We start from the raw sequence: 24016 nt of genomic DNA on the forward strand, positions 1-24016 counted from the left end.
GCTTAAGCGACTGAGCCACCCAGGCGCCCCGAAAATGTGACGTTTATAGGGCACCAAGAATGTCATGTGCTGCAGCGGTGCTGACCAGGCCTTCACCTTCAAGGAGCTTCCAGTCCGGGGACACAGACACAATCGCATACCAAGGCAAATTGTCTTGTGTTGTAATAGTCCTATACAAAATGCTGCTGGTGCAGAGCTTAATTAGTACCGGGCATGTGATCTCAGGGTTGAAGTGGCATTTTCGATGAGCCTTGAATGTGTAGAATGTTCCCAGGAGCACTGGCTAAATCGCATTACAGGAGGGCATGAAGTGAACATTTTGGCGGGGGAGGGGGGGGCGCTGGTCGGAGGAATGTTGTAGAATCTGACATGGAGAATGAGGCCTGTAGGGCGGGAAAACAGGTTCGAGCACAGTTCCCTGTTGTGGGTGAACCTAGTGCCTGGGACTCTCTGCTTTTCAGAAACGGACACAAGGAAACGGCATCCTCTCCAGTGCAGCCCTGCTCCGTCACCTTGGGCCTGAATTAGAGAAAGCTGGCGGCTACTTTTTAATTATGTGTTAGTACCCAAAAGGCACATAAATGTGCGGTTCGTCAGCAAATGTTTTTTCTTCACTTTGCTCACCATTTGGGGAGAGAAAAAGACCGCATGAGTGAGGGAGGGGCAGAGAGAGAGGGGGACCAAGGATCTGAAGTGGGCTCCACGCTAACAACAGCGAGCCTGATATGGGGCTCCAACGCAAGAACCACGAGATCATGACCTGAGCTGAAGTCGGATGCTTAATCGACTGAGCCCCGCAGGTGCCCTGCTTTGCTCAGCTCTTAAACCCAAATGCTTTGCCCACTTTTCTTAAAGTGCAGTCACTCAGCTGTGCCAAGTAACTCTCTCCAAACGTATCAGAGAAAGTTTTGTTAGTGCCCTCATTTACAAATGTGCCTTGATTTTTTTTTTTTTTTTAGGCTCTGGATATATATGTGCCTCCAAAAACAACAACAACAACAACAACAAAACAAAAACAAAAAACTACTGGGTGTACAAAATTGTCTATGAGGTACAAGTTACATTAGATGCAGCCAGAAAAAAAAAAAAAACCAGATGTTTGTAAGTTTTCTTTCTAATAAATAAGTGCCCTGAATATGAGCAAATCTGAAAAATAAATGCCCTTTCAGTCTCCTGGGGCATTTCCAGGGTCTGCGATAAGGCCGATGTGAGAGAGTAAACTGTGAACTGTGGTTTGTGCCCCAGCCTCCACCAAAGAAAAATTTAAGGGTAAGAGGTGGGAGGGAATACAAGCAAGAATTTGTCCAAATCCACAGAATGCCACCAAGAGTGACCCTAATGTCAGCTGTGGACCCTGGGTGACAACAATGTGTCAGTGTAGGTTCATCAGCTGTCACAAAGGCTCCATTCTGGTGGGACACATTGATAACGGGGCTGGCTCTGCATGTGTGAGGGCAGGGGGCCTATGGGAAGCCTCTACACTTTCTGCTTCATTTTGCTGTGAACTTTAAATGGCTCCCCGAGATAAATTCTATTATGTTTAAAAGGAAGAGAGAAACTGGGCATTCTCTCTGACAAAAGGTAAAATGGGTATCAGGCTGAATTCTCTTCCCAGGAAAAAGAAAGAAATCACCAACCCAAGCCTTCGGCTTCTGTCCGTGGTGCTGAAGTTTATTCATGATTCAAATAGCTTTCAGTAATGGGTGAGAGCGTCTATCCTAAAATTTAATGCATGGGATGGGAGCGGAGGGGAAGCCACAATTAAACCACTTGGTCTACATTCAGCATAAAATGTGAGAAACGTTGACAAGAGGCTGCAGCTTGAATAGGGTGCTCATCACGGCTCAACTTGATGGCAATGAGATGGGACAAAGTTGAGTGAGAGACCCCAAAGGATGAGGGTCTCTCGAAGTCTGTGCAGGGCTTGGCCTGCCTTTTCCTCCCTGGCCATTATCTTCGGTACTACAAAGAGAACAGAGACAACGTTGGCTTGGTGACCTGGCCCTACTGGAAAAGTCAACCTCACAGGACTGTGCTCACTTCCCAGCAGCCCCCACTCCGGCCTGACAACCCTGAGTTTAATGAACTGGTACACAAATTGCTTGTTAGAAGCTATAAGTCAACCCTGGTCATTTTCATTTAATCCTTTGGGGTCTGACAATTCTGGGGAGGCACATGAACTGCCAGTCAGCAGAACAAAGGTGACTTGGCTCCATGAACATTTTAAGTCCCCAGTGCTCATGGCAGTAACTTTTTTTTTCTTAGCATTTCCTTAGCAGCCTGTAGCTGAGGATGATGAATGATGTCATTGCCCCAAGTTGGGACACAAAATTTCCAAAAAGAAAGCTTCTACTCTGGTCTCTTTACTGCAGGAGGCATCCCCTGGTGGTGTTCTTTGACAAAGTTTGAGTCTCAGTGAAACCATAACCGCCTTCCTCCCCACCCCATTTCCACCCCCAGCTCCTCTTACCCGGAAGCTGTTGCAGCCCAATCCACTCTGAGCTCCAATCCTGTCCATCCTGCCTCCAAAGCAGCTGGACCTCCGCAGACTCCGAGGGGCAGCAAGCAGTGCCCTCAGCTTGCTTTTCAGGAGGGCAGATCTATCGGAGGAGTCCCAGGAGCCCCGCCCAAGGGCACCCCCATCTCTCTGGGCTGGGTTGACCTCCCCAGCCCAGGGAGGCACCTCAGGGAGGGGGCTAAGAGCTGCCCCAGCTTCCTCATTCTGCTCACTTAGTACTTGTGGGGGCACGACTTCATCTTCTAAAGGCATCTTGTCCTCCAAATGGTCCAGCAAATTCTTTACAAAAGGAACACACGGGGAAAGGGAGAGGTCTCAGTGACCGGCACAGTGTCACAAAGCCCCCTGGTCCCAGACTGTGGCCCCTGTCCCGGCCCTACCTTGAAATCCATCAGGTCTGCGTTGGACACAGAGCCATATACCGGGTTAGCTCCTGTTTGCCACAGGAGCTGACACGCCAGGAAGAGGAGGAAGCTCGCGGTGATGGTGGAGAAGGAGCCCATGATGGCGTCGGTCAAGGAGTGTTCTGGTGCTTGCTGCCTCTCTGTCCTCTCTTCTCCTTCTCTCAGCCTCCCTCCGCCTGTCTCCCAGCTGCCCTGCACCTCCTCTTTTTATAGCCCCCCAGCTCTCCAAGAGCGCAAGAGGGACGGAACCCTCCCCATTCTGTCACTTGCAGCGATAAAGCAGCTGAATGAGGGAACAGCAGAAGATGACCTTTTAAAGCTATCAGCCCAGCAGAGCCTGTCACTGCCCCCTCCACCTTGAGCAGCCCCAACAACCCCAGACCCTCAGCTGCAAGAGCCACATTCTTGTTGATTTGCCTCAAGAGGTTCCCACTTCAAAGGTGTGAGAAGAGCAAAAAAGAGTCCTTGGTTATCTCACAGTGATGCCTGGGGCTTCTTTCTCCTGGGCAACAGGACCCATGCAGGGAGGCAGAGGGTGACGGTTGGCCAGCGCCCAGCTCCCCGGGTAGGTTTTTCGGCTCAGCTGTCAGGGGCTCCAAATAAGGGCGGGAGAGGAGGAAGTGGCAGGCGGCCGGCAGCTCGGGACAAATTAGTCCAGATGCTCAAGCCGGCCTCACACCTGACTCATCAGCCGTGAGGGCAGACCTCTCCCTCCAACTGAGCTGCCCTCACTCCTGGCAGTCATTCTCGGCAGTCAGGTGAAGAGGGAGTTATTATTTAGAATATTAAGTCAGCCGGGAACCAAATGTGATGAACATCCCAAGAACTCAGCTCCCACACGTAAACACCAAGAAAACTTGGGGGAACGCAACCAACACTCTGCCAAGCTCCTCCTCCTTCCCCTCCACAGTGTTGAGGGAGGTGGGCACTTAGAGAGGCCAATGGTTTCATCCCTGTCACCTCAATGATTATAGCAGCTCAGACTCTGAGTTTGAAGTTTATAATGGCCCCAACACTCCCAGGAAAGCTCCTGTGGCGAGTTGGCTGGTGGAGTGACGGGGAGGTGAATGTGGCACCCAGCTTCCCTTAATGTCTTCCATGACCTTCCATGAGGCCAGGCGAGTGATGAGCCACTGAGGCCTCCATTTTCCTGACCCACCCCCCCCCAGAGAAAATTGACAGGGGGCAAGTCCTCCCCCCCTTTTTTTTTCAAGATTTTAACTTTTTTTAAAAGTTTATTTATTTATTTTTTAGAGAGAGAGAGAGCGAGTGACAGAGCATGAGCAGGGGAAGGGCAGATAGAGAGGGAGATAGAGAACCAAAGCAGACTCCAGGCTCTGAGCTGTCAGCCCAGAGCCCGACGCGGGGCTCGAACCCACAGACCGCGAGATCATGACCTGAGCCGAAATCAAGCTTAATCGACTGAGCCACCCAGGCGCCCCTCAAGATTTTAAGTAATCTCCACACCCAATGTGGGGCTCGAACTCACAACCCCAAGAGCACGAGTTGCACACTCTCCCAACAGCCAGCCAGGCTCCCCAAGGCTGCCCACATTTAATGAGCGCCCTCTGTTCACTAAGCACTGAACTCCATGTTAGCGTACTACTCAATGCAAGATGGACTTGGGGGGAAAACCCCAAATTTGAAGGGTTGAGAGACCTGTGCTAGAGCCCCGAGCAAACCAAGTTACACACATCGTCACAGCCTTATTTTCCCCATGCTCTACCCACCCCTCAGTGTTGCCATGAGGCTTAGATGAACTACCAATGTGTGCATTCTGCACATGCGTTCTCAAGTATGAAGTGCTATCTGTTTGAAAGATGGTGAGAACGGTTGCCCGTGTTGATCAGCTGCAACGTGCCCGACACCATGTGGAGAACTTTAGATGGATTATCTAATTTTCATCACAGCCCCCATGGGGTGGGTAATATTGTTCCCATTCACAGAGGGGCAGAACTAAGACAGAGGTTATGTCACTTGGCCAAGGTCACTGCCTAAGCGGCAAGGCCAGGGCTGGAACCCCAGGTCTGACACCAGCGCCCGTAATTCCTAATCCATTTCACAGGTGACCTCTGAGCAGCTCCTTTACCCTCCCCCTTCCTGGGCAGGGGGTGTCCTTGGCAAGTCCGTGAGCGTGTGCGTGTGTGGACTACCTCACGGAAAGGGTCATCCAAGCCCCGCGAATGGCCGACACACCCGATGTGTTTCGAGGGGCTCCCCAGAAGCCAGGAAATGCATGTGCCAAGCCCCCTCCCTGGCTGGTCAGGTAGAGAGGCTGTTCTGTGAGCGGGCAGGAAATTGGGGCAGTACGAGGCCAGAGGTCACAAGAGGTATCCAGGGTGATTTTATTCTAAGACAGAAGGAGAAAGGAGCGCTCTCCAGGAACCTTATCAGGGTCAGCTGAACTCAGCTTGAAATCCAGAGTGGGTGCAACCCTGAACAGGAAGTCTGGGGGCAAAACCCTCGTATCCTGATGAGTCCCTGGAATGTGCTCACAGCTTAATCGCTCGGTTGGCAGGGTTATTAGCAAAGAGGATTCAGTGAGCAGCCACACTAGGGGAACTGATGCTCCTTGCTGTGTGCGTCACATGGCCGATCCCCTGGAGATGCCCTTTCAGACAGGCCTTTGAGGCGGGCGGCGACTTCCGGAAGGGCCTTGTGGCAGGTAGTCCCTGCAGTAGCTCGGCCCGAGGGCCTGTGCTGCTCCTCTGTCCTGAGCCACTTCTGAAGTCTGCAGGTGGCCCGAGGAGAGGTGGAAATGCCCTTCCAGGTTCCAGAAAGAGAATTTCAGAATTTTCTCGGCTCCTTGTATTAAAGTAACCTCTCCTCTTCCAGAGTGAAGCCTGAGCAGGGCCTCAGTGTCAGTTGTCGCATTTCTTCTAGTAGCCTCGGCTTTTTGTCCGGGTTGCATTTGGTTTTTATTGCTGTTTCTTTTGTGGAAGGGGGGTGGCAAGAAAGAGCATATTCAGTCTTGCTGCCCCGAGGACTTGACGTTGAACCAACTTACCACCTTCTGCACTGACAAGGCTTAGTGGAAACGGAGACCAGCCTCAGATTGTCTGATTACCCCAATCCTGGTGAAGCCTTCCATTTGCACCTGAGACAGAAAATGGCTTGATGTGAAGTTTCTCTTCTTTTCCATGCCCTGGCCCAATTTTGGGGGGTGTGCACACCACCCGTGTGGAGGAGTTAATATTTGACGGCGTGTTTAGAAGCCAGCCTGGAGGAGTGAGGCAGAAGAGAAGCAAAGGCACAGAAAAGCAGATCCACCCCCCACCCCCACCTCTCCCACTAGCTAAAAAGTCAACAGCCTTTATTTCCTTATCACTGGAAAGAAGTTGTCTCAGTCACACAATGGAATGAGCATTGCAAATGGGTGGGAGGATCCAGAATTGGGGAGTCTCTAGCTTCTATCACAGAGTCCCCATCTCAGGATTCTCCGCGGGGATGCTGTGGGCTGCTTCGGGGAGCCATGAGGTCCCAGGAATGTCACACATGGCCTGCAGCAGAAGCCCCAGTTGGAAGAAATTGGCAAGATCCTGCTGCACGTTTAGGGATGGTTGTTTCTGACTTTGAAAATGATGTTCAGGGCACCTGGGTGGCTCAGTCGGTTAAGCGTCCGACTTCAGCTCAGGTCATGATCTTCGCGGTCAGTGAGTTCGAGCCCCGCATCGGGCTCTGTGCTGACAGCTGGGAGCCTGGAACCTGCTTCAGATTCTGTGTCTTCCTCTCTCTGCCCCTCTCCTGCTCACATTCTCTCTCTCTCTCTCTCTCTCTCTCTCTCTCTCTCTCTCTCAAAAATAAATAAACATTAAAAAAATTTTAAAAAAGAAAACATTCAGTCCCAATACTATCCTGACTTCTGTAACCTCAACACTTGGGACCCAGCAAAGCCCATCCACTCTCTACTTAAATCCTTTCCAGCTTTGAAGATGTGGGTTAGGGCTCCTGGGCTCTATTTTCACCAGCACATCTTTCTGGAAAGATGACAGTAATGAGCATCTACGGAGAGATATAATCTGGCAGCTTCGTTGGACAATGAGGTTGATAATAGGGAAGTCAGGGAGGTGAATGCCATGGCTATAGCTACATGGGGGGGGCTACATTTGAAAGGGTCAGGGTCACAGGTTAGGGAGGGCCATGGTTTTTTCATGTTTATTTATTTTTGAGAGAGGCAAGGAAGGGCAGAGAGAGGGGGACCGAGTATCTGAAGTAGGCTTTGCGCTCATAGCAGACAGCCTGACTCGGGGCTTCACCTCACAAACTTCAAGATCATGACCTGACCTTAAGTCTGATGCTTAACTGACTGAGCCACCCAGGTGCCCCAGGGAAGGCAGGTTTTAAAGGGCATCTATAGGGGCGCCTGGGTGGTTCATTTGGTTTCGATTAAGCGTCTGACTTTGGCTCAGGTCATGATCTCACGGTTAGTTGGAGTCCCGCATCGGGCTTGCTGCTGTCAGCACAGAGCCCTCTTCGGATCCCCCGTTCCCCTCTCTCTCTGCCGAACCCCACTCTTGCATGCTTTCTCTATCTCTCTCTCAAAAATAAACATTTAAAAGAATTTTAAGGGCATCTATAGGCAGGGCGTGTTTGCATTGCTCCCCACAAACACCAAACACGAGGGGAACTCAATGAGAGGTCCCTCCATTGAGTACACGGGCTACCCACCCCCATCCTCCAGCTGTCACATTTGGTTCCTTTGCTGTTCTCTCTGTGGTCCTCTTTCTCAGACTTTTGCCTGCGGAGAAGACCCAAGTAACACACGTATCGTATGTACAGACCCCACCCACCTGAGCCCTACATAAGGAGAAGCCAGACTCACTGGGAAGAACCCTGAAGCGTTGGCTGGATTTGGGGAGTGGGTGTTCTGGGAAAGGCCCGCCTTCATCACCTGAGCAGAGGGGAGAGGTCACCAGCGGACAGCGGCAGTTCACCAAACGCGGAGCCGAATGATGCCATTAGGAGGGCAATTTTACTCCCACCAGCAAACCTGCTTCACTGACTTGGGAGGGACGGGGTGATGCAGTGGTTAGGGACCTGGGTGCTGGACCTGAACCCTGGCTCTGCCACTTGCTAACTGCATGATCTGGAGCAAGTCACATCACCTCTCTGTGCCTTAGTTTCCCCTTCTGTTAAAATGAGGGTTAGTAAGAGCTCTTCAGAGGTTTGTTGCAAGGACTATAGGAGTTAACGAGACAGTAGCTGGTGCCTGATGAGGGCTTTGTGAAAGTTAACTACGCTGAGTATTCATTGCACTCCCTGGGTCGGAAACACCAGGTAAAGGTGGCTCACAGTTTTATTAGAAAGTAACTCGCTCCTCAACCTCATTTTAAAAACCTTAATTGATGTCATCAGCTGTCCAGAACCTTTGGCACACACCGGGCTGACATGAGAAACGACACAGAGACCTACCACTTGTGGTAGCAACATTAGCTGAGAACAGCAGGAAGGTCAGGAGAGTGAAGTTCGAGGCCAGGAGCGCGGGGAGAGGGCACAGGCTCAAGAGTCACTTGTCTCTCCACTCAGTGGGAGAGCTCAGAGCATCCGTGGCCACATGCGGCCAGGTAGGGGGGGGCTTCGGTTTTCTGGGTCTCAGTTTTCTCATCCATCAAACGGGGATAAGAATAGTCCTGTCCCTTCTGCGGAGCTAGCATCCTAAAAGGCATTCTGGGCAAGGGGACCGCAGGAGCTGAGGCCTGGGAGCCTGAAAGCAAAGGAGTGTGGCCCGGGATGCTCGAGAGGCAGGGTGCTTGGGAAGGGGGGACCGTGGGGTACAGGGCAGCGTACCAACAGGACTCCCTGCTGAATAAGGCAACACAGTATGACTCTGGTGGTTGTTTCCTTTTCGGCCCTAGAAATGCGAGGTTTCTCTCTCTGAGGCAGAGAGGAAGTAAAGATGTGGAGCCCCCGGAAAAGGGGCACCCTAAATGCTGGGCCTTTTGTCAGACGCTTCTAAACCTGGGATGTGGAAATGAAAATGCTATTGAACTCGGGGCTTTAAAGGAAACAATCACCAGGGAGAGTGTCTCCGACGGCAGAATTCCAGAAAGAGGGAAAGCTAGTGAGGAAACACTGACCCACACTCCCGTGTTGCGTGAACGTCTCGGGGCCCATCTGCACTCCCAGGGAGAAACTGCCGGCTTTGAAAAGCAGTTTCTGCACAGAGTCTTGAGTGCTTGAGGTATTTGTAGACAATTTAGAACAAGAAAAACCCTTCAAGAGAAGCAGGGCACCCCTACTCCTACCTGACCAGCTCTGATGCCTTCTCCCCACCCCACCACTAGGACACTTTTAGAACCTTCAGGAAAACAAAGGCTTTGGGTTTTTTGGTGTGTGGGTTTGTTGTTTTTTTTTTTTTTAATGATGTATTTCTTCTAATGCACTAAGACGAATCAGTTTCTTTTCTTTAACATTTTTTAAGTTTATTTATTTATTTTGAGAGAGAGAGAGAGAGAGAGAAAAGGAGGAGCAGAGAGAGAGAGACAGAGCGAGAATTCCAAGCAGGCTCTGCAATATAAACGCAGAGCCCAACAACGGAGCTTGAACTCACGAACCGTGAGATCATGACCCAAGCTGAAACCAAGATCCGGAAGGAAGCTCGACCAACTGAGCCACCCAGGCGCCCCAGGACAAATCAGTTGCGAAAGAAGAAGATAAAATGTTGACTTTATTTCACCGTGGAAAATGGGTGCTCGGAGATAAGAATCATCTTATATAAAACAATCACAATAAATAAATAAATAAAAATAAATAAATAAGAATTGCTTCAAAGGGGCTCAGGGAGTTGATGAAGAATCAGACGCAGATGTCTGCATCAGCACTTCCTCTTAATGCCTTCTCAGCACTGTGTGGGGGGGAGAAAGGGTGATGACGGCGTCAGGTGGGAAACTGAGGCAGGATCTGAGCTTCCCCACACTGGGTGTGATCCCTGCCACCACCACCCGCCCCCCCATCCTCGGCTGATCTGGGTGTTTGAGGCTTTAGAATAATTCACTCTCTGGACCTCAGTCTCCTCATCTGTAAACTGGCAATTATTGCTGCCCTGGTGATCCCGTCCTCTGCCTTTGAGGCTATAGACAGGCTGGGGGAAACCAGGAGGAAAACGTTTAGGACTCTTTCTGCTCCAAGGAGATGCAGCCAGAGAATGACTGGATTCCATCCTAAGGCGACTCTGACCCTTTTGGCCAGAGAGGCAAGAGAAGGTGGTAGGGACTCGTGGACATAGTAACAAATGATGTCCACATTTAATATTTCCAGAAAAGCGCCCCTTGGCCCTAAGCACTGTCAGCAAGAGAGAGTAAAACCCAAGTGTCTTTTTCTCAGAATTGGTTCCCAGAGACAATAACCCAGAAGTGGTTCCGATGGTGGGACCCATAGGAGTGGGGCAGGGGGATCAAGCTGGCAGGGAGGGGGCTTACCATTGCAGCCCAGGCCACTGAGGGAGCCAATCCGGTCCAGCCTCCGGCCAAAGCACCTTGAATCACGCATCATCTTGGAACTGCCTAGTCGTCTCAGGGCCCCGAGGACATTGTCACGGGGCGCAAGGACCCGCGCAGGGGGTTCCTCCTGGGCCTCCCAGGATTCTGCGGGGCTGTGGCCCTGCTGGAGGGGTCCCAGGGCCATCTGGGCTTCCTGCAGCTCTGAAACTGTGTCCCGCAGACCGTCCAGCAGCTCCTGCAATGCGTGGGGACAGCCCCAGCCTCAGCAACCCGCACCTGGCCAAACCGCCCTAGACGGAGCTGAGATGAACCAACCACCTTAGGTAGGGGTCCTGGCACCCAATCCGGTTGCTTTCTAATCCCTTATCACTAATTCGCTAGAGGGGCTGAGGACCTTTTGGGACAATAGCTCAGGACCCGTTCAACTGCTGCTACCCACAGCAGCCTTTTCGCAGGCTGAAGCTCTCTCACCTGTATTGCGGACGCTTCCGAGGCGGGGCCGGGGCCGCCCAGCGGGTGGGAGCGACCTCCTAGTGGCGACAGGTGCAAGAACAGGAGGAGCAGGAGGGCCCGGAGCAGCGCCGTCTTGGGGTCCATGTCACCGGAGAGAAAGAGACCGTTGCCGCTGCCGCTGCGCTGTGGTCCGGGTCACGTCTCACCTCCTAGAGGCCGGCGGACGCTCTCCCGGATCCTGCGACAACCTCGGCCTTTTATCCCGGGCCTGGGGTTATCTCTGATTTATCGGCCGCATTCCGGCACGCTGAGCTCAGGGCGGGGGAATGCACCCCTCCGCGCCTGCGACCATACTCGCTGGGGGTGGATGCTGGGGAGAGCAGGCCTTGTATAGCAATGGGCCCGGCCGGGGGGCGGGAGCGCGCGGGGGACACCAACAGGTCCTTCGCCTCGCGCTGCCTCCTTTCCTGCAAAACTCCCAGGGCCTCTCCTCCCCACCCCCAACCATTCTCGGAGAGGGCAGACACAACTCCAGCGTTCCGAGGCCCCACGACGCAAGTGCGGGGCGCACGGGGTGACTCAGAGCCAGAACAGTCCCAGCCAACCCCCCGCAACCGGAGCGCGTCTTCCCTCCCCTCGCCTGCCTGTAACTCGGCACGGGCGCGGCTCTCTGCACCCTGCGCCGCTGCACGTCTTCGGGGCACCCTGACCGCTGTCCGTGGTTCTGATGGTTCTGAGCAAACTCAACCAAGAGGTCTCGCTCTCCTCAACCCAGGTCTGGCCGGAAAGACAAGCATGCAGCAGAGACCTTTGAGACCCCTCCCCACCCTCTCACAACTGCCTGCACTAGGATGCTAATTCTCCAGTATCATCTGATTAAAAGCCTGGGTATGACAAGGAACTTCTGGAATGCTGACCCTGCTTCCATCCCTTAAACGGTAGAACTGATTTGGCTGGAATTTTGAGAGGCAAGGCCCAGAGATGAAGTCATCCAGGAATGCCTTCTATCAAACCTCCTCCAGGTGCCAACACTTCCTCTCCCCCACCAAGCCAGCACGTGATGGAAAAAAGCAAGGATGACTGGAAGATGGTTATCTATTTGGTGGGACACTACAGGTATGAGGAGTGCCCCTCCCCAGTGCCTCCCTCATCTGACCATCCGTGACCTAATTCCCATTAGCAGATGGTCTGGACCTCCCATCTGTGATTGCAAATGAGGCTGCAAGGAAAAATGGCCCTGGGAAGAGACACAGCAGATTAACCACCCCCCCCCCCAAGCGTACATGACTGATGTCACCACCCCTTCCAGATGCCTTGTGTTGACAAGCAGCACGATGAGAGAATGGGGTATGGGTGATGGAGAAAAGGCAGCAAGGGGCAGAAGCAGTGACCTCTAAACAAATCTTACCTTCAAAAAATAGCATCTGCCAGATGTGTGAGAAAAATACTGTTTATTGTTTTTCATTTTTTAAATGAGGGAACAGGGGCACCTGGGTGGGTCAGTCAGTTAAGCATCCGACTTGATTCGGCTCAGGTCATGATCTCACAGTTTGTGGGTTCGAGCCCCACGTCAGGCTCTACTCTGAATCCCTGCTTGGGATTTTCTCTCTCTCTCTCTCTCTGCCTCTCCCCTGTTTGTGCTCTATAAACAAACAAACAAACAAACATACTTATTTTTTAAAAAGTGAGGAAACAGAGCTCAGAGGAATTAATATGCTTTCTTAGTTGATGACTAGGAAAGCTTGGGTTCCAACCCAGGCAGTCTGATTCCAGACCTGAACCTCTTAATCACCACCAGGGTGATTGCAAGGGGTTTCTACTAAAAGAAAAAGTAGATTAATTCATTGTCATTTCCAAAGGTAGAGAAAGCTGTGCCATGAGGGATGTGTAAGTTGGTGGCTGTGTGCAAGAAAAAGGATGTAAAGTGTGGCTAAGATGACCATTTTGCAGATGAAGATGGGGGGACAAGGGGTAAGAGCTCCATAAAGATGCCAGTCCTGGGAAGATTCTGGGGGCCGGAGTGCGTGTGTGTGTGTGTGTGTGTGTGTGTGTACATACACCACAGGAAGAATATCCAGAGATTAAGTGAAAGTGAAAGAGAAAACAAAATCCAGTCAAGTGGCAGAGCTGAGTCAGAGGGTCAGAGGCTGCTGAGAATGTAGAGTCCCTCATGCTGACGTTAGAAGTAAAGAGTTGGGGGGGCGCCTGGGTGGCTCAGTCGGTTAAGCGTCCGACTTCAGCTCAGGTCATGATCTCACGGTCCGTGAGTTTGAGCCCCGCGTCGGGCTCTGTGCTGACAGCTCAGAGCCTGGAGCCTGTTTCGGATTCTGTGTCTCCCTCTCTCTCTGACCCTCCCCCATTCATGCTCTGTCTCTCTCTGTCTCAAAAATAAATAAACGTTAAAAAAAAAAAAAAGAAGAGTTGGAAGCAAGACAGAGTCCATCAACCAGCATCTATCAAGAAATGACCCGGGGCGCCTGGGTGGCTCAGTCGGTTAAGCATCCGACTTCAGCTCAGGTCATGATCTCTCAGTTCATGAGTTTGAGCCCCGCGTTGGACTCTGTGCTGACAGCTCAGAGCCTGGAGCCTGCTTCAGATTCTGTGTCTCCCTCTCTCTCTGCCCCTCCCCCACTTGTACTCTGTCTCTGTCTCTCTCTCTCTCAAAAATAAATAAAACGTTAATAAAAAAGAAATGACCCTGCATGTAACCTGAGCCTCACTTTGCTCTTCTGCAAAATGGACACATACTCCCTCCTTTCAAGGACTACAAGAGAGAAAATGAAGTCGTAAAAAGCCCAGGGCATCATGGGAAGAGACAAAGAATTAGGAATACAATTTCCCTGAAGGAGATAGTGATCTCACTGGGAGAAGAGTCAGGCCAGGGAAACAATTAAGTGCTAAGCACTCTGACGGAGCCTCCACCTGCCCGGGGTGGGCCGGGGGGATTGTAGAGAAGATTTTAGGGAAGACACAGGACTGGATACATCCTTCAGGACCTTCTGTCCAGTGAAGAACAATGTATTATCAATCAGCTGTCACACCAGATCATCCCCACGAACACTTATGAGCACCCCCTGTGTGCCACTCATCTTCCACTCCTATTAAGTGGAGCTTGTACCACTATGTCACAGCATTACTGTACAAGGGTTAAATGAGATGGTATATGTCGTAGACTGCACAATTTTCCCCAAAGATGTCCATGTCCCAGTCTCTAGAAACTGTGAATATATTGCTTAATATGGCAAAGGGGGCTTTGTCTATGTGATTAAAGATCTGGAGGTAGAAAGATTATCCTGGATTATGGGGGGGGGGCTAATATAATCACAAGGGTCTTTATAAGAGGGAAGCAGGAGGATCAGGGTCAGAGAGAGAAAAATGGAAGGATGGAAATGGAGATCAGGTATGAGAGAAGATTCTACACTACTACTGGCATCTTTGAAGATGGAGGAAGAAGCCATGAGCGCAATTGGCCTCTAGAAGCAAGAAAAAGCAAAGAAATGGATTCTTCCCTAGAGCTTCCAGAAGGAACACAGGCCTGCCTGCCAGCACCTTGAGTTTAGCCCATTGAAACATACTTCAGGCTTCTGATCTCCAGAACTGTAGGGAAATAAATTTGTTATTTTAAGGCACTAAGTTCGCAGCAATTTGTTTCAATGGTAACGTGCAATTAATCCAGTATACGCAAAATGCCGAGCATAGTGCCCGGTACTTAATAACCCTTCCGTAAAGGTGGTTGTGGCGGCAATGTTGGTTCTTAGCAGTGTCAAACCTTAGGTGCTAGGTGCTGGCTACAGAGAAAGAACGAAGCCCCTTAATTCATTCAACAAGCCTTTATTGAACGCGTGGGGTCTCCGTGGTCTGGAGCCCGGACTCTGAAATCAGACTGCCTAGATCCAACAACACCTCAACCTTTTGCTACTTATGGGATCTCAGGCAAGTTACCGCGCATCTCTTCACCTTTTCTCATGTCTGTGTTACACGGTTGTCATGAGGAGGGATGAGACTGTGCAGGCAAAACTAAGCTTTCTGCTAGGAAGTGGGGACACAGAATGAACAAGACAGGCTCTGCTCTTGGGGAACGCACAGTGCAGGGAGAAAGATGCAGTCACAGAGTCCCCAGGGTGGTGTGGCCACCGACACTGGAGAGTCCTGGGTGTGCTCTGTAAGCACAGCAGGAAGACTCAGTCGAAGGGGGAGCTTCCCGAAGAAGTTATTACTGAGCTAAGGCTTTGAAGGATAAGAAAGAATTATCCACGGGGATGCCTGGGTGGCTCAGTCGGTTAAGAGTCCGACTTCAGCTCAGGTCATGATCTCGCGGTTTGTGGGTTCGAGCCCCGCATCGGGCTCTGTGCTGACAGCTTGGAGCCTGGAGCCCGCTTCAGATTCTATGTCTCCCTCTCTCTCTCTCTCTGCCCCTCTTCTGCTCATGCTCTGTCTCTCTCTCTCTCTGTCTCAAAAAATAAATAAAAACATTAAAAAACAAAAGAAAGAATTATCCATTAGAAGGAAGATGAGGAGGGCATTCTGGGCAGAGCTGAGGGCTGCTTAACTGATCAACTGCCACCTCTAGTCTCTTAGTGTGGGCTGCCTTATAGCAAAATACCATAGACTGGGTGGTTTATAAGCAACAGAAATGTATTTCTCATGATTCTAGAAGTTGGAAAGTCCAAGATCAAGACTGGTAGATTCCATGTTGGGTGAGAGCCCTCTTACTGGTTCGTAAGCACTGTCTTTGCCCTATAACCTCAACTGGCAGACGGGACAAAGGAGCTCTCTGGAGTCTCTTTTAAAAGGGCAGTAATCCCATTGTGAGGGCTCCACCCCCACGACCTAATCACCTTCCAAAGGTCCCACCTCCTAACCCCCTCACATTGGGGAAATAGGTTTCAACAAATGAATTTGTCGGGGGTGGGGGGGGCACACACAGACAATCTATAGCATCTAGGCTCTTGTCAGAAGGGAGAAGACGCAGACAAGGAAAGGTTTGGGGCAAATGTGCTGACCTACTTCTCCTTAGCTCCCCTCTGACTCTGACCTCCAGCCCTGGGCAGCCAGAAAGGGCGGCACAATGACAGCACCGACCTCCGGGGAAAGGGGAAGGAGGAAGCAAGGCACACTGTCCAGGGGGTCCACAGGTGGTAAGTCTCTGCCCGCTGTTGTCTCATGGTGTGGCTTTTATGCCCGTCATTCCTCTGCTCTGGGACTCTGTTCCCCCTTGTGTAGAATGAAGGAATGAAATGAAGATTTCTCACAGGTGCAAAAGCCCTGTGAGAGTCAGCTGCCCCTCGTTCATGGTTAGGTCTGCTCGCCGGCTCCCAGCCCCTGCTAGTATCTGCATCTTCTGTGACTCTTTACACTTTCTCCAAAGGCCAGAAAATATCTGCAGAAGAGCCATCAGATCCTTCACAGCTGTGGCATCAATGCAGGTGTGCGTGCATGTGTGTGTGTGTGTGTGTGTGTGTGTGTGTTGGGGGTGCTTTGGAAACCAGCATATGAGTTCATGAGTGTGTAGCTCTTCTTTGCTGTGAAGTGAATCTCTAAACTGATGGTTATTAGAGGGAAGGCTGAGATCAGTAGCCTGGAAGAAAATAGCTCTTAATTCTTCCCATCCCGTGTCCAGCCTCACCAGCAGCATCTGAGCGTAATTTCTATCTCTATAGAAATTACATTTCTCATTTCTATAACCTCATAAGGGAAAAGAGTTCTGAAAGGGTCGCCTTATCCTTCCCACCACCTCCAGGAAGGACTGCACCATATTGTCCCTCTAGCTGACACCCCGGTGAGATCATTAGAGCTCCTGGACCCAGAAATGCCCAAAGTTAATCTACTTCAGCCTTTGCAGTTATAGGAGCCAGTAAATCTGCCCCCCCCCCACCTTTGTGCCTAGACCAATTTAAGTTCGATTTCTGTCATTTCCGCCCCAAATCTTCCTGACACATTCCCCAAAAGAAACTGCACACCTTTTTCTTAGAAAAGTTTCTTGAGAACAAGGTATCACAGCCCTTAGTAACAGCCCAAAGTCTGGAGCCTTTGCAGACAAAGTTGCTGGACACTGTCTAATTTTTTTTTTCTGCTTTACTGCAGAACTTTATTTTCCTCACGCAATGATGTAGTGCTGGGGCCTAATGTTCTCACATGACAGTAGAACACCAAAATTTATTGTCATCTCTTGAAGAATTGAGAATTGCACACAAAAACCTTACATACGTTAAAAGGAGGAATAAATGTACAGGTGTAAATGCAAACCATTTTTCAACTCAGGGCAAGTAACACCCCACGGCATTCTGGTAAGAAAACATCAGTTAAGAAAGCAAAGTGGAGGGGTGCCTGGGGGGCTCAGTCGGTTAAGCATCTGACTCTGGATCTCGGCTCAGGTCACGATCTCACAGCTTGTGAGATCGAGCCCCGCATTGGGTTTTGTGCTGTCAGACCGGAGCCTGCTTGGGATTCTCTTTCTCTCTCAATCTCTCTTTCTCTGTCCATGCCCTGCTTGTGTGCTCTCTCTCTCTCTCTCTCTCTCTCTCTCTCTCTCTCAAAATAAATAAATAAACTTTAAAAAAAAGAAAGAAAGAAAGGAAAGTAGACAGGGGGCACCTGGCTAGCTCAGACAGTGGAGCATATGACACTAGACCTTGGGGTTGTGAGTTCAAGGCCCATATTGGCTGAAAGGATTACTTAAAAATAAAATCTAAAAAAAAAAAAAAAAAAAAAAAGAGGGGCATCTGGGCGGCTCAGTTGGTTGAATGTCTGACTTCAGCCCAGGTCATGACCTCGTGTTTCGTGAGTTCAAGCTCCACGATGGGCTCTGTGCTGACAGCTCAGAGCCTGGAGCCTGCTTCGGATTCTGTGTCTCCTTCTCTCTGCCCCTCCCCACCCCCTCAAAAATAAATAAACATTAAAAAAAATTTTTTTTTAAGAAAGAAAAGGAAGTGGGTCCTAAGGTTCAGACTCTTCCAGCCGCATCGGACCAGCAAGACGGAAATGACAACCAGAAAAGTGGTGGCCCCACCAGGCAGCACCGTGTCAGCGAAGAGGTCCTTCCGGATGTCAGTGTCATGACAACTTCGTGATGGAGTTGAAGGTGGTCTCCAGGATTCCCCAGGAGGGAGGGCTGAAAGAGCGCCTCGGGGCAGGGCTGATGGTGATCCCCACCTGTGGGCAGCTTTTCTCCAGGGAGGAGGATGACAGGCTGCTGGCCAGCTCCCACTCCAAGTCCAAGATGACATAGCACATCATCTCTGTGATGTCATACATGATTTCCCACTCGGCCACTGTGCTAAAGCTGTAGCCATGCTCCAAGAGGACGTTCATGAGGTAATTCATCATGTCTTGGGCAGCCAGGTCCGGACGCAGGGTGGCCTGGGCAGGTGTGCAGTGTGGGTGACCCCATCTCCAGAGCCCAAGACAGTACCAGTGGTGCAGCCAAAGATCTACAGGGACGGCACGGCCTGGATGGCCACAACCACAGCAGAAGTGTTGACAGTCTCGAACAAGCATGGGCCGGACAAAGGAACAGCCAGTGCAGAGGCCCTACAGTGAATCTGGCACATCGGAGAATGGCTAACAGGCCAGCACGGGGAGTGGAGGGAGTGATAAGAAATGGGCTCAGAGACAGGGCGCCTGGGGGGCTCAGTCAGTTAAGCATCTGACTCTTGATTTCGGTTCACGTCATGATCTCACAGTCATGAGACTGACACCCACGTCAGGCTCTGCGCTGACAGGGTGGAGCCTGCTTGGGATTCCCTCTCTCTCCCTCTCTCTGTGCCCTTCCCCCACTTGTGTGTTCTCTCTCAAAATACATGGATAGACTTTAGAAGAAGAAGGAGGAGGAGGAGGAGGAGGAGGAGGAGGAAGAGGAGGAGGAGAAAGAAATGGGCTCAGAGAGGTAGTGATGTTTCCACAGTGCACAGCCTTCTGGTTAAGACGTTGGCTAACCTTAGCTCGAGTGAGATGGGGGCCGTCGGAGGGTTTCAGGTCAGAGAGGATGTGCTCTGCCTCACTCTAAGTGTGGCCCTGCCTGTTCCGGGGAGCTGACCCCAAACACCTCCTTTTCTGCTTCTCCTCATCAGGCTGGGACCCTGGGGCTCCTCCTCCAAGCTGCTAAGTTTGAAGCATTCCTACGGGCCCCCTGCGTTACCCTAGCGGGGCAAGGGGGTGAGTATCTCCTTCTAGCAGCTTCCCCCCTCTCTGATACCTAGCGTTCTCTGTTTGCCTTTTCAGATTCTCAGTGCCTCGTTAACAAGTTTATACATTAAATTCTCTCTGTTAAAATAACTGGTGTGGTTCCTGGTCTCCGACCAGCCCTTAGCAGTAGGCTCAGCAGCAAGGCTTCCCCGGGAACAAGGCCTGGTCTCCAGCCTCAAGGACACACCCGTAAGGCGGTAGGAAGGAAAGTGCCGCCCTCAAGTTCCCAGAGATGCCATTACAAATTACCACCTGGGGCGGGGGGGGGGGGGGCGCCTGGGTGGCTCAGTCGGTTGAGCGTCTGACCTTGGCTCAGGTCATGATCCTGTGATTCATGAGTTCAAGCCCCACAGTGGGCTCCGTGCTGACAGCTGCTTGGGATTCTCTGTCTCTCCCTCTCTCCTGCCCCTCACCCCCCTCAAAAATAAACACTTTTTTAAAATTACCACAAACTAACCAGCTTAAAACATCAGGAATTTTCTCAGCGTTCTGGAGGCAGGAAGTCCAGAATCAAAGTGTTGGCTAGGCCACGCTCCCTCAGAAGGTTCTAGAGGAGGATCCTCCCAGGATGCTTCCAGCTCCAGGTGCTCTTTCCCTTATAAATGTATCTCTGCCTCTGTCTTCGCGTCACCTTGTCCCCTCTGTGTCTGTGTCTCAAACCCTCTCTCTTTTTCCAAATGTTTTTTTTTTTATTTTTTAAGTTTTTATTGATTTGCTTATTTTTGTTTTTGAGAGAGAAAGAGAGACAGTACGAGCAGGGCAAGGGCAGAGAGCGGGGTGGGAGTCGGGGGGACAGAGGATCCAAAGTGAGCTCTGCACTGACAGCAGAGAGCCCCATGCGTGGCTCAAACTCAAGAACCGTGAGATCATGACCTGAGTCAAAGGCAGACAGCTAACCGACTGAGCCACCCAGGCACTCCTGTGCATTTATTTTTGAGACAGAGAGAGGCAGAGAGACAAAGAATCCCAAGCAGGCCCTGTGCTGTCAGCATAGAGCCTGACACAGGGCTCAAACTCACAAACCATGAGATCGTGACCTGAGCCAAAATCAAGAGTCGGACCCTTAACCAACGGAGACACGCAGGTGCCCCACTCTTTCTTTTATAAGGATAACCTGTCATTGGACATCGGGCCCACCTCGTATCTGGGATGACTTCATCTCAAGATCTTTAATTTCATTGCATCTCCAGAGGCCCTCTTTCCAAGCAAGTTACATTCACGGGTCTCAGGGGTCAGGACGTGGACAGATCTTTTGGGAGACCACCGTTCTCCGTAACGCAACCCCCCAACCCCACCGCCAAATGTCAGTCTTACTGTCCCACGTTCTCTGCTCACCTAACGCCCTGGCCTGCCTCCCGAGTCCCTCATGGCGTGCCCCAACTCACTTTCCACTTCTCCTCTGGGCACAGTCTTTATACCTACACTCCCTGAACCGACGGACCGGCAGTCCTTGAGACCCTAGGCCCTTCACACTGTGGCTGCTTCCTCCATCTGGAAAGCTCTGCTCAGCTTGGCATCATGTTTTCTATGATGCTGGGATGCTGGCTTTGATCCCGCCAACCATACCCTCCCCCTACCGTCCCCCTCACGAATGGCTTGGAGCAGAGTGTTCACCCGAGACCCAGATCACGAATGACTGTCCCAGAAGACGCTAGAAGTTGTATTTCCTCCTTCCCCTGTGTCTCCCAGAGCATCTGGTGTGGACCTCCATTGACAGGCTCCTGATACTATAGTGTAATTATTCAGCGGCTGTCTGTTTTCCCTGCCGGGGTGAGAGCTGCATAGGGCACGGGTCAGCCTTACCCATTTTGTATCTGGAATGGCTGGCACACGTCTGGACACATGGAAGAGGCCTCCTTAGACACGTGTTAACCCAGAGATACGCAAATATGTCTGTTCGTGGGGCACCCTGGTGGCTCAGTAAGTTAAGCATCAGACTCTTGTTTTATGCTCGGGTCATGATCTCACAGATCGTGGGTTCGAGCCCCGCGTCCGGCTCCGTGCTGCCAGCTCCGAGCCTGGAGCCTGCTTCGGATTCTGTCTCTCCCTCTCTCTCTTCTCCTTCCCCACTTGTGCTCTCTCTCTCTCTCTCTCTCTCTCTCTCAAAAATAAATATTAAAAAAAAAGAAAGCGCGTAATTCAACAGCTTCTAGTATACTCATAGATAGATGCAGTCATCATAGGCAATTCTAGAGTATTTCCGTCACCTCAGAAAAAAAACACCTCCATGCCCTTCAGCCATTGTCCCCTCCCCCCTGACGCCAGCCCCAGGCAACCACTAATCTTCCTGTCTCCATAGATTTACCTACTCTGGATTTTTCATATAAATTGAGATCATAAAGGTGTAACCTCTTGTGTCTGGCTTTTTTCACACGGCGTAATGTTTTCAAGGCTCATCTATGCTGCGGCCTGTATGAGAACTTGGCTCCTCCTTATGGCCAAACAATATTCCATTGTGTGGACGTCTCACGTTGTGTTTCTCCACTCTTCCACCTTTGCAGTTACTTCCGCTGTTAGGCTGTCGTCGACAATACCACCGTGAACATTCACACACAAGTTTTTGTGAGGCCGTGCTTTTTCACCTCGCTTGTGTCTATACCTAGCAGCGGAATGGATGGGCCATCCAGTTACTCTGCTCGGTCATTTGAGGCATTTGTACATACAATTATCTAGAACATTCCCATATATAAGTTTTCATATAGTTCTCAATATAGCTAAAGAGCTGTCGTATTTATTCTTTAAAATTTTTTTTCAATGTTTATTTATTTTTGACACAGAGACAGAGCATGAACCGGGGAGGGTCAGAGAGAGGGAGACACAGAATCTGAAGCAGGCCACCGGCTCCGAGCTGTCAGCACAGAGCCCGACGCGGGGCTCGAACTCACGGACCGCGAGATCACGACCTGAGCCGAAGTTGGATGCTTAACCGACTGAGCCACCCAGGCGCCCTCATACTTATCCTTTTAAATGGTCGTTTTATAATCCACTGAATTTTGTCTTCGTAATGTCATTATTTTCTCATTTGATAGGTAGTGCCTAGACTTCTTTTTCGTTAGTTTGAATGATGCCGCTATAAAAATCTTTACATATGTAGGCCCTTTGTCCTTTTGGGTGTGGGTTCCTCATCCTCCAACATGTAGACATTTGGGGCCAGATCCTTCCTGGTCGGGGTCAGGGTCGGGGGGGCGGGGGCTGTTCTGTGTACCGTAGGATTCTTAGCAGCATCCACGGTGTCCACTCACCACATGCCAGTGGTGTCCCTCTCACGCAAATAATGAAGGCCAAAGGTGTGTCCAGACATTACCAAATGTCCTCTGGGGGAGCAAAATCCCACCTGGTTGAGAACCACTTCTTTATTTCACTAGGCTACGTGCCCAAGAAAGAGTTACCAAATTGAAAGCACGAGCATTTTCAGGACTCTCCATGCTGATGAGGGGCTGGCCCCCCAACAGGACCGTAGCAGCTGACAATCTTTGTCACAAGGGCCAGGAGAGCGGAGTCAGGGACCCTCGTGAAAGTGGTGGGGGTGTCTGCGAAAGAGGAGACCTTACACGCGGGGAGAGAATGGCTCCCTACTGCTGCGCGCACACCTACAGGGGGCGCCGTTCACACGGCAGTCCCTGGGAAGGGCTGCGCGGGGCACATCTCCGAGCAGACGTTGCTCACTTCCGGGGCGATGTGAACACAGCAGCCTCTAACTCCAGGGGGGGAGGGTCACTCTGAAGAACAAGCACATGGTGGCTTAGAGCCTGCAGGCTCTGGAAATGGAGAAGGGCAGGGAGGGAGGGAAGGAGTGGAAAGCAGAAACAGCCACAGGAGAGGAAGAGGGAGCGGCCAAGCCCGGAGGGTCACATTCATGAATGGCTTGGAGTGGGGTGGGGGTGGGGGGGCACACGTGAGGCCAAGATCATGAATGGCCGTCCCGGAACTTCCACATGAGAGCTATTTGAGGAGAGAACACTCTGTGCCTGGGGAGGGTCACACAGGAGCGGGGCCAAGTGCGGGGCAAAGAGCTCTGTGACACCCCCACTGCCAGAACAGGGCACCCAAGGCCTTCTGGTTGGCTCTTCTCCCTCAACACTACTCCCCAGAGAAGGGGGCAGTCCCCAGGCGCCTCAGAGTTCCAGGCCCTCCGAAGCTAGCTGCATCCTCCGGGACATGTTTGGGGACCCGTCCCCGTGGTCAGAGCCATGTTCCCTCATTTAAAAGGGAATGATGTGAGAGGCCGGGAAAGTAGGTCGGGGGTGATAGGAAGATCAGACAGGGGCCATTGTGCTGGGTTGAACTGTGTCCCTTAAAATTCATGTTCTCCCAGAACCTCAGAACGTGACTTTATTTGGAAATAGGATCCTTGCAGTCGTCATTAGTTAAGACGAGATCATACTGGAATAGGGTGGGTCCTAAATCCAATATGACTGGTCTCCTTATAAGAAGAGAAGAGACACAGATCCAGACAGACAGGGAGGGAGGGAGGGAGCAGTGTTAAAAACAGAGGCAGAGTTAGGAGTTAGGAGCCATGTGTCTACAAGCCAAGGATTTCCAACAACCACCAGAAGCTGGAAGAGGCAAGGAGAGATCCACCCCTAGAGCCTTCAGAGACAGCACAGCCTTGCCGACACCTTCATCTCAGACTTCCAGCTTCCAGAACTGGGAGAGAATAAATTTCTGTGGCTTGAAGACATCCAGTCTGTGGTGCTGTGCTGTGGCCACCACAAGAAGGAACACAAACATCTTGGATTTACAAAGCGTCTTTGGCCTGGGCTCCTGGGTCCTTAAGTTTATGCCGTAGGTCTCTGGGGGGGCTTAGCCTTTGATAGGACGAGGTAGGGTCTGGGTTCCAGGAGTCAGCCTGCCTAAGATTTGGAGTTTAGTCCCGCCTCTTCCCTCTGTGGCAGATGGCCACAAGATCTCCCACGGGACATGCTTTTCCTACAACGGGATCTGTAACTCTCCTTCCCTCCGAAAGAGGGTCCACCACGTTCCCTCCTCTGGAACCTGGGCAGGCTCGTGGTTATGGC

At 51.2% G+C, this 24016-nt stretch overlaps 2 protein-coding genes and 1 pseudogene across 2 annotated transcripts; all 3 read right to left on the minus strand.

The window, feature by feature from the left end:
- Positions 1–1647: 1647 nt before the first annotated feature.
- NPPA (natriuretic peptide A) lies at positions 1648–3118 on the minus strand. Its single transcript, XM_040456736.1, has 3 exons — positions 2899–3118; positions 2471–2797; positions 1648–1962 (listed from the first exon to the last, which is right to left on the minus strand). Exons 1-3 carry the CDS (start codon positions 3019–3021, stop codon positions 1951–1953), a joined length of 462 nt encoding a protein of 153 aa, XP_040312670.1. The 5' UTR covers positions 3022–3118; the 3' UTR covers positions 1648–1950.
- A 6453-nt stretch (positions 3119–9571) lies between these two features.
- On the minus strand, positions 9572–11380 carry NPPB (natriuretic peptide B). Its single transcript, XM_040461536.1, has 3 exons — positions 10833–11380; positions 10341–10596; positions 9572–9766 (listed from the first exon to the last, which is right to left on the minus strand). Exons 1-3 carry the CDS (start codon positions 10956–10958, stop codon positions 9750–9752), a joined length of 399 nt encoding a protein of 132 aa, XP_040317470.1. The 5' UTR covers positions 10959–11380; the 3' UTR covers positions 9572–9749.
- A 6360-nt stretch (positions 11381–17740) lies between these two features.
- On the minus strand, positions 17741–18364 carry LOC121027830 (actin, cytoplasmic 2-like; annotated as a pseudogene).
- Positions 18365–24016: the final 5652 nt, after the last annotated feature.

Source organism: Herpailurus yagouaroundi, unplaced genomic scaffold (genome assembly GCF_014898765.1).
Source record: "Herpailurus yagouaroundi ecotype Mexico unplaced genomic scaffold, PumYag 77, whole genome shotgun sequence".
NCBI lineage: Eukaryota > Metazoa > Chordata > Mammalia > Carnivora > Felidae > Herpailurus > Herpailurus yagouaroundi.